At 40.9% G+C, this 19,352-nt stretch overlaps 1 protein-coding gene across 3 annotated transcripts in view; it reads right to left on the bottom strand.

The window, feature by feature from the left end:
- Positions 1–19,352, bottom strand: part of KIAA0319 (KIAA0319 ortholog) — a 55,639-nt gene that overhangs the window by 17,286 nt on the left and 19,001 nt on the right. For all 3 annotated transcript variants that reach the window (XM_064705163.1, XM_064705162.1, XM_064705164.1), the window contains exons 3-11: positions 17,041–17,810; positions 9,428–9,611; positions 7,183–7,281; positions 6,416–6,513; positions 5,946–6,033; positions 5,283–5,375; positions 4,533–4,665; positions 2,642–2,870; positions 189–312 (exon numbers count right to left, since the gene is read on the bottom strand). In XM_064705163.1, coding sequence (XP_064561233.1) covers positions 189–312; positions 2,642–2,870; positions 4,533–4,665; positions 5,283–5,375; positions 5,946–6,033; positions 6,416–6,513; positions 7,183–7,281; positions 9,428–9,611; positions 17,041–17,810 — 1,818 coding nt within the window. The remainder of the gene's footprint in view (positions 1–188; positions 313–2,641; positions 2,871–4,532; positions 4,666–5,282; positions 5,376–5,945; positions 6,034–6,415; positions 6,514–7,182; positions 7,282–9,427; positions 9,612–17,040; positions 17,811–19,352) is intronic.

Here is a 19,352-nt window from a genome sequence, read left to right as displayed (position 1 = left end):
TTCTACATTTGATTCTACACTTAACTGCCTGCTTTGACAGAAAATGGAGGTGGACAAGTCCTTGTTGCAGGGGTACCAGGCACTGGGGCTGCCATATCAGCGGAACAATGTGAGGAGAGGAGGTGTTGGAGCCAAGGCAGCAGGCTGGGCCAGCCCTGAGGCAGCCAGCCATGCCTGCACCGACTTACCAGGCTGCACGATCAGCGTCACCTCGGCCGTGGAGCGCTGGCGCGCAGAGTCTGTCACAGTCAGCTGGAAGGTGTAATCTCCCTCCTGCATTGCAGAGAGCTGCAGGTACGGCGTCCGCACTCCCTTCGCAGCACCGGCAAGGACAGCGCACGAGATTAAACAGAAATGCTTGTGGGTAATGAAAGGTCTTACAGAGAAATGTAAGGAGAAAGAAATGCTTAAAGTCGTAAATACAGTGTTTGTGCAAGGAGTTATGCACCTTGCAGATAAAGAGGAGGCTTAAAATTTGGCATACAGACAAAGATAATGTGTTCACTACTCCAACTCTTCCTACCAACCCAGAGAAATATCTATAGGCAATAAATCCTACTTTCTTCTGTTGGTATAAGCACTGCATACATCACATCTCCACTACAATAATTGTGAAACACATGGAGCACTACCATTCTCAATTAAACATTGATGAAAATTCCTACAGCTTATTCCATTTCCTTAGGGATATTTTAAACCCAAATATAATGACATCCTTTAGTACTTATAAAAACTGTTAACTGCAAAACCAAGCTTGACTTGAACCCAGACAAATAGGGTTATGGAAAAACCTCCCATATTAAACAAGACAACTCTGTTCTGAGTTTACTCTTCCAGCAGCATTTGCTGATGCCTACAGAAGTCATAAAATGACTGGGCCCAGCTATAGGTCCTTTTGCTAATAAAAGGAACATTTGTGGCATCTCTCATATGAGGAATACCAAATCATAATGCAAATAGATTTGGCTTTCCTTTTTTCTTTTGGATAAAGATGACAATAAGAACAGAGACTCGATAAACAATTACTAACCAGCAGAGGTACTTGCTACATTGCACTCTAACAGTGGATACCATTTAAAACACCACAGACCAGCATCCTCTGGCGTGGTTGAAGGGCCATGAAGATGGGTCAGAGGGCTGGAGTACCTCTCCAAAAAAAGGCTAAGAAAGTTGGGGTTGTTCAGTCTGGAGAAATGAAGGCTCTGGAGAGACCTAACTACAGTCTTCCAGTACCTAAAGAGGGCTTATAAAAGGAGGGAGAGGGACTTTTTATATAGGCAGATGGTGATAAGACAAGAGGGAATAGTTTCAAAGTAAAAGAGGGCAGGCTTAGATTAGATATTAGAAGAAATTATTTACTCAGAAGGTGGTGAAGCACCAGCACAGGTTGCCCAGAGAAGCTGTGGATACTCCATCACCGGGACTGTTTAAGGCCAAACTGGATGGGACCCTGAACAATCTTGTCTAGTGAGTGACATCCCTGGCCATGGCAAGGTGTTGGAACAAGGTGATTTTCAATGTCCCTTCCAACCCAAACCATTCTATGATTCTGTGATCCTCAGCTTCAGGCACATGACAAAGATTACTAGTCTGTTGAAAAGAAACTGTAACATGCACTTGCATTTCCACATTAAATACCCACTGAATCCATTGGATCATTCGAGCAGTCATTCCCTTCCTTCAGAAAGGTTGCTTTAGGACTGAACAGCTCTCAAAAACTACAAGTTCAGTTTGCTTGGGTGCTTTTGGAAAGTTTTTGTCCTTATGAACGATCAGAAAAAGTCATCATGCTGTAAGTCCTTCCATAATTTTTAATTTCCTCTACACTGTAGTCTTGCATTAAAAATATTTCTTCTTTCCTGAATAGATCTACAGTGATCTCTTTTAAGTTCTGAAGGTCTAAAGCATTTGCCAACATGTCAGAAATCAAGTCTCATAAAAAATGGCTCCTGAGTTTCAGCTGGATTCATTATATTAATTATCTCAACTGTCTACAGAGCTGTAAGAATCTCCAATTTACCAAATGCAAGTCCAATGAAAATATTTATTAACTTCTCAGATTGAAAAAAAAAACCAAACAAAACCAAAACAACAACAACAGAATCAGTCATGAAAATACGAGAATAAATTCTGTAAGGCTTCACTGGAAACCCATGTTTTAGTGAGGATAGAAATCCACCACAGAGCATGGCTGCATAAACACTGCCAAAAGGCCCTATCATCTTTCACTCAGAAAATGAAGTTTCTATTTGAGTTCTACTCTCTCCAGGAGCAAGTGTTACAAGAAAACTGTGACCATCCCCACATTCTCCTACAACCAGTTTTCAGCCTGCCCAGAGCCTCAAAAGATGGGAGTCTGTGAAACAGCTTCTAGGGTTCAAGGACAGACAATGTGATCTTGAAGTCTTTACAAACCAGCAGAGAACAAGCAAGTTTGTTTGGCCCCAAATAATTAAAAAAAAAAATGAAAAGGAATTAAAAGTAGTATCTAAAAAAAGAGCTGAATACATGTGAGAGAAAAACAAAAAAATAACATAAGTTATTTCAGTGTTTCTGAGCGGTTACTTAGGTATGTGTTTGCCCATGTTAGAGGCAAAGATAAAAGAGCTTTTCAATCCTATGAAAGGAGAAATACACATACCTGCATTGCTACAACCTTGCCTTTGCTTTTGGGACTAAGTGACCACTCATAGCTGACAATTTCATGGTCATCACTGCTCTGGTTTCCATTCAGTGTGATGAAGTTCTGGGGCAAAGTGACAGCCTGATTCGGTCCTGCATTAGCAATAGGTGGGTAATCCACTGGCTTGTTGACAGTCAGAGATGCAATGGTGGAGTTGGCTGCTCCATCCGAATCAATCACTGTGAGTCTACAACAGGAAAAACAGAATCTGTTAAGATGAACTTCTGCCAAATGGAAGCATTAATCTTTTTCTGGCACTTTTTCAAACACCACCTAAACAAAAACCACTGATTAAATTATATGAACTTCTGCTTCAGACACACATATCCCTCAGCTAAGGCAAGAAAGAAATTCAGAAAACTTTACAAAGCCAACTTTCAACATTTCACAAAAAAAAAATCCAAAAAACAAAACTAGATATTCTGAATCCCTATACCTGCTATCAACAGCAACTTCACCATTCACTACCAAATCTTTTAGAAATGTACTCAGTAAAAAACAAGGATTTTATTCATCACCTATAGTGAAACAGTACAGAGAAACATCTAAAACTACTCTGGATGTTCAGAAGCTCTGCTTATAGAACAGTAGCAGATCCTCACTTCTTATTTTTTTGTGGCACATCATTACTAATTTTAAATAACATCAATGTCAAGTTACAAAACTAAAAATGTACAGGGTTTAAAAAACCTCAGACATTACAGCCTCTCAGAAGCACAAAATAATCTTAAAATGAGACTACTGCAGGCACTCCAAAGGTGACCAATTAATCTGTAATCCACCTTTGTTATGAAAACTGCATACAGCTGACCACATGGAAGGGAACAAAACTAGTGTTCATTATCTCAGACAGTAGGGAACCCATACATTTTGCAATGAGTGCACATCCATGCATATCAAGGGCACTGGACTTTTTTGTTCACATTAGTCAGCCTACCTCAAAGGTGCAGAGATGCAACAACTGGCTTCTTAATTCCCTATGGTTTGGAACACACTTAGAAGCATTGCTTGTAAGCCAGACTCCGCCCATTCAACACGGAAAAAAATTAACACTCATTTTTGCTACTGTCCAATATGGAACAATTCCAGTAAAAAATACAGAATTAAGAAGCAGAAGCTGTAAAACTTTGGGTGGAACTTATGTGAAAAACCACAGTTAATATATATGTAAGACAATCTACTGATTGTAGATAATATTTTGACTGACAGGCAACCCACTGACAGCCAAAGAACCCAAGCTGGGTCAGTGGAAAGTCTGCCTCTGTAGAGACTGAGCTTTAAGTTAAACAGTTCAGAAAAAGGACTGATTTTTACTAAAGCACTTTGAATCACAAACATTCCTTCCACTATCTGGGCAGACCCCAGCTTCAACAATGCATAAATGGAGGAAACCAGTAGCAAGGTAAATGATTTTATAAAGAACAGAATGACTCTTAGTAAAATCAGCGCACAACAATGTCTTGTGAGGACCAGTCTGCCAATATTATTCTGTCTGCCACCACCCTTCAGAGGATGACTTTCACAGCCTGACTCACAGTTTCATTCAGACCACTAGCCAGCTTCTAGGCTAGGGAAAAAAATTAGTCTGTCACAGTTGTTACTGCTGGAAGTGGGGACATAATTAATTTATGATACCTTCCTTTCTGTAATTTTGCGTTATAAAGGATCACTGCAGGCATTTTTTGATAAAACCACTTTATATGTTTCTTCACTGGGCAAAAAGAAGAGCAATAATATGCAGAAGAAAAATTAAGTTCCTTTGTTTAAGGAGATACATGTAAGCACAGAAAAAAATGAAAATTTAGCTGATATCACAGATAAGCCCCCAAGAAAATAATCATGCAGGTACCTGAAGGTGTAGTTTCCAGGAACAAGGTTAGACAAGTGCAAGACAGGTGTGTCAGCAGATGCCTTCTGCTCTCTCAGGGGACCTTTAACTTCCTCCCAGTGGTAACTCACTATCTTCACATCATCTATGCTTTCTACATTCATTGAAGAAAAACACATCAGTTCTTGTAGCAATTGCTGGAATGAATATTTAAGTAATTCATTTGTTCATCCCTTACTGGTTTTCTACAATTGTCTCTACAAGTATAATTGAACAAGCTTCATTAACCACAGAGTCATACCAAGTTACCTTTGGTACAATTTATCTAAGCAATTCTTCACACACATGAATTTAAAAAAAAAAAAATCAGTCTCAGACTCTACACTTTCTGACTTGTCTGTTCTCAGTAATTATGAATGTAGTTACAACACCTCATCACACCCTATCTGACAGCTCTCTACTATGGCCCCAGCTGTACTGGCACAGAGACTCTCTGGGCAGGACAGGAAGAAGCTGTAAGAGTAGCTGCTGTCTGGATGCAGCAGTCTCTGACACACTGCATCTCAATCTCCATGTGCAAGGTTGTGTTTTACAATTTTTTAATTTATTAAAATCATTTATAACTGGACACATATTCCCAAAATAAATCATTATACAGGGAACTTCTAAGAAGAGTGAAAATAAGAAATTTCACTTGAAATTGACAAACAATAATGTTGTAACTGTATATTAAAAATGTAGGATATAAGCACAGGATGGTCCAGTACATACGACTGCCATCGATGAAGGTAGAAGTTGTAGGCAAGGAAACTTCTTGCACTTTGGGTGAAGCAACAGCAACAGGTGGCTGATTAATTCTGACTGCTGTGAGAAAGATAGGGGAGGAAGAAAAAAAGGGGGAGAATAAAAATATTAGTGAAAGCCCAGGCAAAACTTATGTTAAGTCTATAGATCAATAGTCCCCAGTGATTAAATCTAGGACACACAGCTTTGCAGCATCTGCTGTCCTTTTTGGACAAGGCAAAGAAGAGGTTAGTGATGAGCAGTGTGCTGACACAGCAATGTTCCACTGCAGTGCTCCTACGTGGTGTAATTCAGATCAGAGCTGTGCACTGTAACCTGCAGACAGAGCCAGATCAGCACAGGATTGCTGTCCCTAGCTGGAGAAAAGGACCAGTAAAGGTGGCATCATGATGCCTCAGGCTTTGCCTGAGGAGGGGGAAAAACTAGAGAGCACTTAAACACAGTGAGCAGGACCCTTAGCTCTACTTTCTTAAAACTCCTTCTACACACCAAGATATGAAACACATCAGTATGGCTGGACGGCCAGATATCCTTGACGAACAGTAACTGAGAGACTGATAAGTATGCTGTTGAATAAATGTGTTATAATATTGTGTTGAATAAGTTTATTGTATCAGTCAACTGATTTACCTGGTTTGACTGTGACATTTACAAAACCTTCACCAAAGGCATTTTCACCAGAAACTGTCACTTTGAAGGCATAAAGTCCCACTGATAACTGAAACAAATACAGAACAAATAGGGTTACATGTTGGATTATACAAAAGTATGCTTAAATGTGACAATCATATCACAAAAGAGTAAATAGGGATGTCTGAATCCTCAAACTACTTTTATAAACACATACATAAAAGGCCACTAGCCACTGCCTGGAAGTGGGGAATATGAAGCAAACACTGAGGAGTTTTTCCTTTATCTTAGAAAATTATTAGAGCACTCTAAGATACTGGCATAAATTTGTTGACACAAACAAATGAAGAGACTTAGGATGGCTTGAAGCTATTTGAACTCCTCAAATCAAGGTGCCCTTCCCCACAGGTTACAGTTCTGTGAAAGGACACAAGCACACAAACACGAGCCTGAGCTTACAGCTCACTTACATGAGAGAGCTTCAAAGTCTGGCTGTGCCTGCGCTCCATTTCCCCACTATAGTCAGCAGGGTGACTGATTAAGCTCCACTCATAGGTGTAGGCTGTTTCTAAGAGCAATAACACAGTGTCAGAACAATCAGTTTTGTGTTCAAGATAAGCCCAGAAAACAAAGAAATCAAGTTCACCACTCATCAGATAAAACACTACAGTATGAGGTCATGACTGCTACTGCCTAAGCCTGTAAAAAGAAGCAGTATTACCACATGGTAAACTCCCAGTGTGTTCCAACTTGGTAAAGCAGCAAGGATGTAATGGACTTCACAAATAATCAACTTCTTCACAAAAAATTTCTTCATGCGAAGCCAACATATTTTACATAGGTACTTATGAAACATCTTATACTTGCTCCTGCAATTCAGAAGCTGGCAGTTTTAAGACAAATGTTACATTCAAAACCTACTTTCCCACCTCCCCTGCCCTGAGCTTTTCAGCAAGATGCTAAAATCTAGGCCTCATCGTCTTTTGGTAGAAATTACAGGCTTTCGATTGAATCATCTGGCTAATAAGTTCAGGTTCTGAAAGTAAAAGCCACTTAAAAATTCCTCTTTAAAATCCAACAGAGGAAATCTTCTCTGCAGTTAGAGCAGTATAGGCAGTATTATAAATAAGAAAAATTGTTTTATCTGAAGTGGTAGATGTTCACACAACTCAGAATTTGTCTACATTTACAAGTTGGTAGTGTGTGCATTCCTTGTATACCATGGCATTCAACTGACCTGTAGATGGTGGTGGGACAGCAAAGGCATTCAGTTCAACCTCATTTTTGGGTAACACCACTTGTATGTTATCTCCAGCAGACACAGTAAGTTCTTTAACTGCATATAGAACAGGATGAGTACATTGTTATAACAGATGGAACTGATATAAATTTAGTATCATCAAATATCATTTGCAATGGATTAAGTAAAATTTGACAAGTACTCTACAGAGAACAGGCAGCAATAATTAAAAAAATAATTTAAAAATTAATGCATTATAAAATAATGATCAATTTAATCATGACTGTGATTCCTTCATCTTTTACCAAACAAAAGTTGCTTTTTTTCCTTGAGCTATGATGCCTCAGTTTCCCTGCTTCTTTTTCAGAGAAAAGCATTCTCATTCTTCCTTTATATCAGAGGTAACAATGTTCTGCATAAAGAATTATGTATTTTTCTCAGTAATTGGAAGTGCAGGAAGACAAAAACATCATAGTAGAACTTTATTATCACACTTTCCTTGACCGAGAAATACTATTCCTATGTTCATGTGGCACTTGCAAGGAAGGTTCCAATGTCCACATGTTCCTTTTAAAAAATCCACTTGCATAACAGGGCAAATGGTTATTTCTTATCTGAACTGCCCATTCAATCTACTTGCTATCCTGTCCTTGTCTATGAAAACTTTTCCCTTTCAAAAAATGCCAAAGTACACCAAGCCAGCCCCCAGAAGAAATATTCCCAAGCACAACTTAGTCCTGTATTTCAAATGTTTCAAATATCTTCCTTTTAATATTGGGAAACCACTGAACAAAAGTTTTCCCAAGGCAGCATTCACTAGTTTTTAAATGTCCAACTCACAAACTCAGAAGAGATGCCAAAGAAGCTACTCAGCAGTGGCAGCTGATGGGTCTAAAAATGATGAAATGAAGACCCTGACAACACAATTTCTGTCACTGCTACCTAAATTCACCCAAGGCTTCACAATTGATCATGGAAGTTGCCCTAGACACCTGTGGAGCAAAGGTTTGCACTTGGACCTTCACATGAGATGATAATAAAATGGCTGGAAGAGGGTGATGGCCAAATGAGAGAGGAGGGACTGACATTGAGACTTTATGGACAGTCAGGCTGAGAACACACAAACTTCAGGTAATCCTTGTATAAAGCAGTACCTACTGTGAGATTCATCACCACCTTCCCTTCAGTTTCTTCTTCCAAACTCCTTTTTGGGCCTTCCTCAACCTCCTCCTTCACAGGAGGAGGAGGAAGAGTTGCCTAGCCAAATGTCAGTGGTAATGATGATCCACTGTCTTGGACAGGAATCTCTTGTAGCTTATCTCTTCCTCTTACCTGCTACTGCTATCCTGGCTAGCAGGTTGCATTTTGGTAGAGGGTGTCAAGAATGTTCCAAACCAAACTTCCTCTACCAGGAAGCAAAGGGCTTAGCTCTCCACGTCCCTCAGTACATTAGGAGTGCAGAAAAACACACATCTGTGCTTCTCTGCTTCTTGTGGTCCTTCTAACCCTTTGTCAGTGTGCACAGGAGGCAGGAAACTCAGCAGGAGAAAGGAGATACATGAACATACACACAGAATTTAACACAACTACAGAGGACAGGTAGTTAGAAGTCCTTTTCAAAATAAAACCAACTGTTCTGCAGCTTTAAGTGTGATAAGCTTCCTCACAGTTTTGAAATTAGAGCAAAATTTTGTTTTCCCAGGATTTGGAGGCCATGTTCTCCACTGTTAAGGACTGAGCTTCCTCAGGTTCCATCTATGTTGCTGCATGGTGTCTGGCAACTATGGATAGGCTTCTACTGCAGAGTTTCTGAGAGGGAGCAGTGCTCTGAAGAGACACACCAAAAACAACAATATGGCTTCAAGAGACTATTCTGAAATCCCAGAAAGCTTCAGGTATTGCTTACAAAGTAAAAAAAAAAAACAAAAAAACAAAACCAAAACCTAAAACATTTGAAACAGGTCTTTAATCTTGGCTTTTTACTTTGCTGTATTTCCTTGAGTTGTCATTTCTCACAATGGTGGACTTGGTCAGGGTTTTGCCTCAGAATTAAGTGACTACAGGGTCTAAAGTCTGCAGTGTTACTGTAGGTCTACAGGTTTAAAGTGGGATTATGTAACATTTGGGTAAAGTATGACCTCTCACTAACAACAGGTTGGAAGCCTGACAGTAGAAAAGTCATGTCCACCCTCTGTCCAACCTGCAGGTACCCCTCAGATCATCAGCTCTGTTGAAACATTACCTGCTTGAGCAGCAGTAGCAGGTGGTGTGAACAGCTGCATGGGCTCGGATGGTGCAGCATTAGTGGGAAGTAGCATGATCTCACCTTCAGTGGCATTCTCTGGGGCCACTGTGGGAGTCTGGGTTTTCTCTGACATGCCTGGGGAGAAATCTGGTTTATCTGAAGAAGAGGAAGGTGTAGTAGCCTGAAAAAAGGAATTATAGGGAAAGAGTTGTTGTGAGACATTTTTCACATTTCTAGATTTAGAGGTATGCTGTTTTTTAAATAGCATGTAGGATGACCCTAGTGATTTATGTTACTAGGAGATTTTATTCACATACAGAATACCCATAGAACAAGGACCAGGTTTTTTTCCAACCAGGAACAATTGTTAATTTTCCAAGTTTCAGATGTAGAACAGTCATGTGGTACCTGGAATACAACTAATGCTACCAGTTACCAAAATATTTAAAAAATCAGAACAACAGGTCTAAATACAGTCATAAACCTTTAAAAGACAATGTCAGAAAGTCTATGTGGTATTATTGTCTTTGTGCCATACACGAACATAACAGAGTGTTTGCTTCTCACTACATCTGCTCAGTACCCAAGTTGCTTGTGCCTTTTTATCTCCTCAACAAGAATAAAACACCCTACATGTCTCTACTTCAGGCATCAAGCAGCACTGCCTCATCTTCTTAGTAAATCAGAACTACCTCAAAAGACATGGCAAGTGTGGCATGAATAACTCAGCACTGGGTTAATCTTACCTTACAATGACACATTACCCTCAATGGACCAGCAGGTTTTCCTTAATATTCTTAAGATTTATTTCTGATCTAATGATATGGGAAAAGCATTTTTCCAATTATGGCTACTGCATTTGGCATATGAAGGTACAGCAAAATACTATTATTTGTACACTGTCTATTAACTGAAGAATAGGATTATGAAGGTTGGCAAAGTGTACACTAACATCACAAACAGCTGAGGTGGAAAGGGACCCCTGGAGGTATCCCAGTTCAGCCCCTGCCCCCAAAGCAGGGTCAGGTACAGCAGACTGCTCAGGACAAAATTCAGTCAGGTTATGAGCATCTCCAAGGACAGAGAATCCATCTCTCTAGAAAACCTCCAATGTTTGGGTAGCCTCAAAGAAAAAAATACGGTGTTTAGTGTTTAAATAAAATTCCCTGTATTTCATTTTGTGTCCATTGTATCTTACCCTGACACAGAACAGCACTGAGAAGAGCCTGGCTTCATCCTCTTCACACCCATAAGAGTTATTTATACACATCTGTAAAATCCCCTGAACCCTCTCTGCTCAAGGCTGAACAGTCCCAATTCTCTACTCTTTGCATTTCAGGTGCTCTACTTTCCCTTTGCAGTTTGCCTCCCTAGGAAATAAGAGCAGCCCTGCCTTCTGGACAAGAGAAAAAGCTCCTTGTGCAGCTGGGAATGTGAAAGCAATGCCAGAAACTGTTCCTTTCCAGCCGACAAGAAAACAGAGCAACGAAGTCATGGGCAACTCCATCTCAACATTCAACAATGGACACAGAGCACAAATCCCTGTCCAGTGTCAGGGATTACAGCTACCCACTCTTGAGGATGCTGAGGACAACACCAATAGCTGCCCTTTTGGGTGAGTCCATAACACAGACAAGACAAGCACCTTTGAGGTCACACCTCCAGCTCTGCTCCATATGCAGACAGTACGCTCTGAGCAGCTGGACCCCAAGAGCAGGATCATGGGCTGCAGCCCTCCTAAAGTAGTGTCTTCAGGAATCCCACCCTTGACAGCATCATGTACAGGGAGAACCTCAAGCCCATCCTGTTTTGTATCTTGACAAAAGGTCTTTCCTCCAGATAGGTCTCCTTGACATACTCACTCCAACCTTTATCTTTATAAAAGATTTTCTTCCCATACTTGAGCAAACCACAGTGGTTTTTTGCCTTCTGAATTTGAGGGAACTCTTTCCTGAGCTTCTTCTGGCTCCGCTCCTCTCCTCTCCTCTCCTCTCCTCTCCTCTCCTCTCCTCTCCTCTCCTCTCCTCTCCTCTCCCTCCTCTCCTCTCCTCTCCTCTCCTCTCCTCTCCTCTCCTCTCCTCTCCTCTCCTCTCCTCTCCTCTCCTCTCCTCCTCTCCTCTCCTCTCCTCTCCTCTCCTCTCCTCTCCTAATTCTTTGCCAATCTAGCAGCTGAAAAGCAGCCATCATGGCTTTTTAGGACAGATGGAGACAAAGTCACCTCAAACGTACCTTTCCAGGGTGCCTCTTCTGCAGTGGCACCAAACATCACTTCAGTCAGCAAGCCTAGGCAAGGCACTGCAGTCAAAAAAGGTGCCCTGTGGCACTGTCACGTCTGAAGCGGTGTCACAGCCAAAAAGACAAACTAAAAATGTTAGCAGACAACTGGGGCAGGGACAATATCAGAAATTAAGCTCTCAGACAGAAACTGTAACTGAGAGATTTGCTGGAACAGATGTGGAGGGCAAGATTAACCTCAATTCCAGCTTGGGAAGTGAAAGTTAAAGGAAAGAAAAGAATTCTCTCTGGGAGTGAGTCCGATAGGCAGTTCGGCTGGTAGGGACTTTGTGGGTTGTTTGCTTTTACCCTTTTTAACAGCCACTATTGCTTGATACAAACACACCAATGGTGAGGGCCCACATCCTCCAGTTCCCTGGGGTTGACTTGAGTGCAAACCTCTTGAGAATTCCAACAGAAAATAAGAACAACCATATACCAAGAAGAACCAACTTCAAAATAGAAAAAAAGGCAAATCTAAGTATCAAAACATCTTCCAGGGGTTTTATACATCCTCTATGGATCAAGTCAATGTATATTTAACCAAACAGAACTGTGCAGCTTCTGCAGGCATAAAAACTGAAACAAAGCCAAAACGAGAGATGAAAATCTATGATATTCAACTGCATTCTAAGTCTTAAATATGAATTCTGAAGGCAAGCAAATCAGACACTAAAAGGATCACCATCACATAGAGTCTGTCAGCCATGTTAAGGTTTCTTAGGTAGAGCTTTATGTATTTTGACTGCACCATTATCCCTGCAAATACAATAAGCACAAGAATTAAGTCAGGCCTTATCTACTGAGTAAATGTTTGGAACATTGCTGCGTCAACATAGCAGCAGCTAGACTCTGGCTAAGACCTTAAAAACCTTACTTGACTTGACAGATCACCTGGAAATTATCAGGAAATTTTAAAAATAAATTTTAACTAGAAAATTTAAAAAGAAATTTTTTTTGCAGATATATCACTTCAAGGATGGGCAGCACTGCAGATTTCTGATCTGGGCAGGTGGACAGCACATACTCTGTACAGGTTTCTGAACATACTCATGTTATGGAGCTGCCAGAGACTGACAGTCCATAAGATCCCTCTGAACTCTGATGCAAACTCAATAGTTAGGTGACTCAGTTAAGTGACAAACCCCATATTCTCTCTTCCAAATCACATACAGAAACTCCCTGCATCTGACTACATTTATGACAAGGATGGTCCAAGGGCACAGACTCCAGAGGTCTGTGTTTGGTTGGTTTCTCAGTTTAAAATCTCTGTGCAGGTCCTTGCTCAAAGAACACAGCACCTGACACTGCATCCTGCTGACTACTGTGAAGGGATGAAATTGGGGAATTGCATTTTTGCCACCTTGCTCTGTCTGGCTTGTCAAAACAGCTTTGTCTGGAAGCTGCAGAAGGGAGTGCATCAGCACGGATCCAGGAACAGAGATACAGAACTGCTGTGGCAGAACTGAGAGGATGATAGGAAAACATTGCATAATGTGCAATAAAGAGGGCAATTCATTAAACTTAGTAGCAAGAATGATTTTAAGACCTTCATATTTTCATAACCTATACAAAACCACCACAGTTTGAGAGGTTGTTTGGATTATATATCAATGAAAAAACTATCTGGAGACCTCTCGGCATTTTTAATCCAGGGTAAAAATTTAAGATTTCCTTCATAACAAAATTTGGTTTTCAAAAACCAACCTTTTTTCAGAAGAAAACACAAATATGTGCTAAACAATCCATATGAGATTTGATGAAAATATCTGCTTGCTGGAGAAAGAGACACATAAGAAGGAAATCCTATCACCACTATACACCACAGGCAGCTTCTAGGGTCACAAGTAAAGTTCCCAAACCAGAAAACCTTGAAGCCAAGCTGAAAAATTGTGTTGGGCATACCTGGCAGGGCTTAGGTGGCAGAGGATTGGCTGCAGGGGCCACTCTGGTGGTCCCGGTCAGTTTGGCAGTGGATGGAATCATGGCACCATGCACCAACACCACAACCTTTCAAACCTAGTCAAACAAGGGCAATGGCCACTGTGGGCAGGGGACACAGGAGGATGTGGGGGGACGCACAACAGGAAACATCTGGAAGCAAACATAATTGTGCACAGGGCTGGACACACCCTCATGGAAACATGCACTCCATGCCACCTCTCAAGGAAATGAGGCCCACAGAGGAGCCACATCAGTGCAGATGAAATAAAAAGGAAGGAACAGTAGCAGGAGAGAGAAAGAAATGACAAGTGGCAGAAAGGAGACTGCCATGCACTGTCTCCAACCTCCTGTGTCACCTGTTTCCTCATCAAAGCAACTGAGCATAATCTGCAGTGAAAGGAAGGGGAGTGGAGACTAGGAAGGGGACAGGAGATGGGTCTGGACTGAAGCTCATTCTAGGGAAGGTCATCCAAGGGAAAACTATTTGCTAAAACCGCGCACCACCTCCATTTCTCCACACATGTCTAAATTCAAAGGAATTCTCACCTAGGAAACAAAGGTCACTTAGACTTTGGCACTTTCTGAAAGCCTTCTGCTTCCCCAGATTCTATCTTTACATGAATAGAGAGCCTTTAGAGCTGTATCTCAATACAAGTCATGAACAGCTTTTGATGTTATCCCATTAACATGCTTTCTACAGCTCTGCTCACAGAGCATGTCCCAGCCACCTTCTAACTACACTTGTCTTACCAGTTCTTCAGCATCATTATCAGCTGTGGCTAAAGATTGACCCAGGTTTGGCATCTCATCCCTTCTGCACGGAAAGCAGCCATCTCATTCTTCAGCCTTTTTATTGGAATTTCAGTGGCGGTGCTAGCATAATGTTAGCATAATATAAAGATCACACAAAAATAACACTGTGTCCCAGTGAGAAGTAGGTTTCTCTCCATTTCACATTACAATAAACTCCCATCTACAGTCAGTGTAAAAAGATAAAGCAAAATCTTTATATTTTGGCTGGGGTTGGAAAATCAAAGCCTACAAAGTAGGCTTGGCCAAATATATTTATCACTGCTGCAGGACGGGAAATCTCAACTTTCATAAAATAGTATTCACATGATCCCTTAGCGACAGGGAACAAACCTGCTCAGCTCTGACACATAGTTTAGGTGAACTTGAAGTTTTATGATTCCTGTAAGTCATAAGACATAAGCAGTTCAGTCAGCAGGGATCCAGACAATTGGCTAAAGATTAGCATCATGCTAATGGCTCTTCCATTAGACAGCAAAATGCAAATGGAAACACGTTTCAAGTCTTACTGCATACCTAAAGTGCACAAATACAGTGGAGCACAGAGCTACTGCAGGTTCTTGGTGTGGCTTGATTTCCACCACACTACACAGGCAGCAACTAAAAGATGCTTGCAAGTCTCCCCTTGCAGATGGAAGGAAATATGGGAGATGAGCTTAGTATAGCAGTGGTTGGATGTCCTTTATCTTAGCTCAGCCATTGCCCTGTGCTAGGACTAACTGCACCACTAGTGCATGACAGAATTTCACTTCAAATTTTATTAGCAGTGACAGTCTACTTTGTTCTCATACTCTTCATATGTACATATATACATATTTTTTGCATACTAAGAAAAAAACAACCAATATCTACTCTTCTCACCTAAACCCCCATGTTAATTATGCTCATTTGGAAGTGCATGGAAGGAACTTTTAAAAACAAGTCTCCTATCATCAACTCTGCTTACAGAAGCAGTACCTAATTTTCAGTTTGCCACAGCATTCATTCTGTTTTCAAGTGTTCTTCCATACACATGAAAATGAGTTCTGATCTCTTCTCGCTTGTGCCAATACAGTCCAGACCAACTTAGTCAGTCATAAAAAGGCACAGGCTACCTTGACTCTACAGGAGATGGTCCTCAAAAAGCAGCCTGCTCTCATGGCCCTCATTTAACTCCAGGGCAATCATCTCCCTTGCAATTCTTCCAAACAGATCCCACAACAGACCAAAGACTGCTCTACTGCAGCCCATGGTTGTGACCCTGCTTCCTCACTTATTCCTGCCCCTCTTAGAAGCTTCTACCTCATGCCTGCATCCCTAATCAATCCTTTGTTTCCTGCAAGGGTGACGTCCTTAGTCTCTCCTTCTCAACTCCCAGAAGCAACTCAAACCAATAACCTTCTTGAAGTTATCAACAACCTTCAGAAACTTTCTGCACAGCTTTTGCCCCGCTCTCTTGCCCTCCCAGTAGATATTGGGGTGTCTTAAATCCACCAAGAGGACCAGGGCTGTTAATAGGAGGTTCCTTCCAATTACCTGAAGTCTTTATCTGTTTTTTATGACTTGCTGCTCTCCACACATCAGTCATTCCCTCCCAGAAATGCAGTTGTCACAGATTTCATGCAACTTTGTTATTTGCTTGCATTTTACTTCCCTACAGTAACAATAATAAATTACCATTTTTACAACAAGAGATACTCACTAGTTACAAAATGTTGTGGTATTTAGAGCAAGTCAGCTATAACTGATCAATTTCCTCTTTCCTCTGGCAAGGGGAGTCAAATCCAGGGAATGCTGAATTTACAGCCGGTTTAAACTTTCCAGCTGAACCCATCCCTGTTATTAAGAAACCAAGGCCCTTTGAGTGTCAACTGATCAAACTAGTTGGCATAAACAGAGAACAGGTGCACCTTATGTAAATAGAGAACAGGTGCACCTTACTTGTATTGACTTACATATTGGATTTTAGGTAATTAACTTATTTTTCTAATTATCAGACTCAAGAATTCTGAGAACAGAAACACCTTATCCACTTTATACTGCTGCACATCATGGTCCAAAACTGCTATCATCCCTCCTTAAGTTCCATGCCCCTCTCATGTTTTAAAAGCATCATAAAAATTAACTCAGCACTTACACCTGCAACACCACTGTGCATTAGTAGCATGAAACCATGAAGCAGGCCTAATTTTATTGATGGAGGAGCTTATGTTCCCTGATTCTGGCATTTGGATACCACAGGGTCTACCGGTACTGCTCTAATAACTTCTTCCAGTGAGTCACGCGGGGTCAGAAGTGAAGAACACTGTAACACTATAACACCAGATCCAGGTTCACCAATTTGTACACTTCCAAGGAAACCTCACAGTGCCCTAAAGGGAACGTTACTCCTTATCATCTGATGAAAAAAAAAATCCTTTAGTGATTCATCTGTCTCTTAAGACAATCCTCTTCCCTTCAGTCTCTTCTACAGAGTAACACGACTGTAAGTCATTTGAGAGTTGTAATATTATAAAGCAATAACCTAAGATTTTAAAAGATTTGAAAACTAAAATAATTGCCAAGTAGCTCACCATAGCCTGCTTCCTTAGGGGCAAACATACCTCTTTTTGCAAAGCATCCTCAGGTTGTGAAAGGAGTGGAACTGCTGCTTCCCTTTCAAATGTCTTCCCAGGGAGTGGTGTAATCTCCGGAGGGGATGACCTCTCTGTGGGGTGTTCATTGACGGAAGTCAGTTCAGAGCTGTTTTTATTCAGAAGGCTTTCCACCTTCCCAGCCACCCCTTTCTTTTCAGCAAAATCTTCCTGGTTATCTCCATCATCACCCGTGGAAGTGTTGAAGCCATTTTCACCTGCCACTATCAGGGCCCAGTCAGCATAATCTATATTATCCTTCTGCTCATGTTTGATGCCCACCTGAAAGGGGTCCTGCTCCAACTCTTTATAATCATCAATGTACTCAGGTATCTCCTCAAGGCTGGGATCTTTGCCAAGCAGAGACAGCTTCTTCAGGCTACTCACTTCCTCTGACGGCTCATTCTGGAGTCCCACAGAGTGGACCATGCTTGGGATCACTTGCCCAAGCCCTAGCAGTGAGGCTGGCCTCTGAGAAGGCCTCAGCACAAAGGTAAGGTAGGACTTGACAGTTTCAATTTTTTTAGGCTCACAATTGTCCTTGTGTTGGCAGTTGACGATGTAACAGCGCCGTTCAAACATCCAGGACAAGTCACAACCGGAGAGGTCACAGCACGCCGCGATACAGTCGGACACGGACAAAGCGTGAGGAACTCGCATGATTTTAGTGGTTTCTAAGTTGGGAGATATTACTGCACCTGAGTATGTGGCTCCTTCTCTGCACTGCTCACAACTGGAACCTGCAACAACACCACCAACATAAGGCACAGCACTACATCCAAGTGATAATAGAGTTTATTGTGACCGTAAATAGCTTTCAAGATAGAGACACGTGGTATCCTTTTTAAAAGAGCTCATTTCCTTTCACTAACATCATCACTACCTTTTTAAGCATGTCCCTCTGCAGTAAAAATTGTACTTCAGATGATTTTCCAGTGTAGGACCTTGACATATTTTGAATTGTCCTGTGGTACAATTCAAATACATAGAGATGAAAGCAGGTGGCCAACACTTAAAAACAAGAAAAGAGCAGAGAATAAAAAAAAAAAATACAACAAAAAAAGCACCAAACCAAACAAAAAAAAAAAAACAAACCTAAAACCATGCGGTACCTTCATTACTTCTGCAGCATGTTCCTACTGGGATCTTCAGACACATGTTTAGAAACAAAGCTCAAATAAGATGCTGTAACGTCATTTTTTCACTTAAGAGAGAAGGGAGCAAAACTCTAAATAGGAGAAAGATTTGCCATCTCATCTGAATGTCAGGAAGAGTTCCTCACCCCAACGTAATCACTGATCTTAATATAAAACCTGGATCAATTTCTCAAACTTCTGCTGCTTTACCCACAAGTTCATGTGAAAACCCAAGAGCTTGCTCCAGTATGGAGCTCTTTCCTTCATTTCCAGTAACACTGAAATTTTTTAACATGACATCGGAATTATTTTCATAGCACATTACAGACTGAGAGTGAAATGGTCAAAAAAAGCATGAATCAACATATTACATATTCCAGTCAATTTTTAACATCTTTTCTAGGTGTTTTTTCCCCTGCTTATAACTGCTCTTCATAATTCTTCTCCCTAAAATCTGATTAAGTTTCAAGAAAGTTGATTAAAGCCAGAAAATTATTCTCTTTGGTTTTCAACTGGAATTGCTACCTCAGTGAATGAAAACAAACATGCCTTCACTGAAGAGCTAACACAGGAATGGAAGATAAAGCTGACTTTGCTTGCTTTCTACCTCATTATTCACAATAGGAAAAATGAAATCAAGGAGTAGGAATAGGCTGGCAATAGGGGTTAGGTCAGAATATGAGATGCAGAGATTCTCCAGCGCCACATTACAGTTCCATCCACCTCATCTGGGCTGAACTGCAGCACACTCCTTCACAATACATGGTCTGAATATAGCTATCAAAATATCTGTGCAGAGTCAAACTGCCTGGGAAAAATGTAAAGCTTGCAAAGTAGGTTAGTTCAATGCAAAAAAACCAAACAAACCCAAATCAAACAAAAAAATTTGCATGATATATTGAGGGACAGAGAGGGCAAGATAGTATGATGGTTTTGCAGAGCTGGCTGTGTGGGGTAAGGAAGAACATGAAATGAAACAAATTTTAAAGAAGATTGATGATATGCAAAAATATAGCTGAATAGGAAGCTGACAAAAAGGATAAGAACTTCAAGAACCATTTTTCTGACTGCAGCTGCTCCTTCACACAGAACTAGGATGCTGTCAACTGTTCCACTTTACACTTTCAGTGAAAAAAATCTGCCCAG

Source organism: Zonotrichia leucophrys, chromosome 2 (genome assembly GCF_028769735.1).
Source record: "Zonotrichia leucophrys gambelii isolate GWCS_2022_RI chromosome 2, RI_Zleu_2.0, whole genome shotgun sequence".
NCBI lineage: Eukaryota > Metazoa > Chordata > Aves > Passeriformes > Passerellidae > Zonotrichia > Zonotrichia leucophrys.
This window is presented reverse-complemented; position numbering and strand designations above follow the sequence as displayed.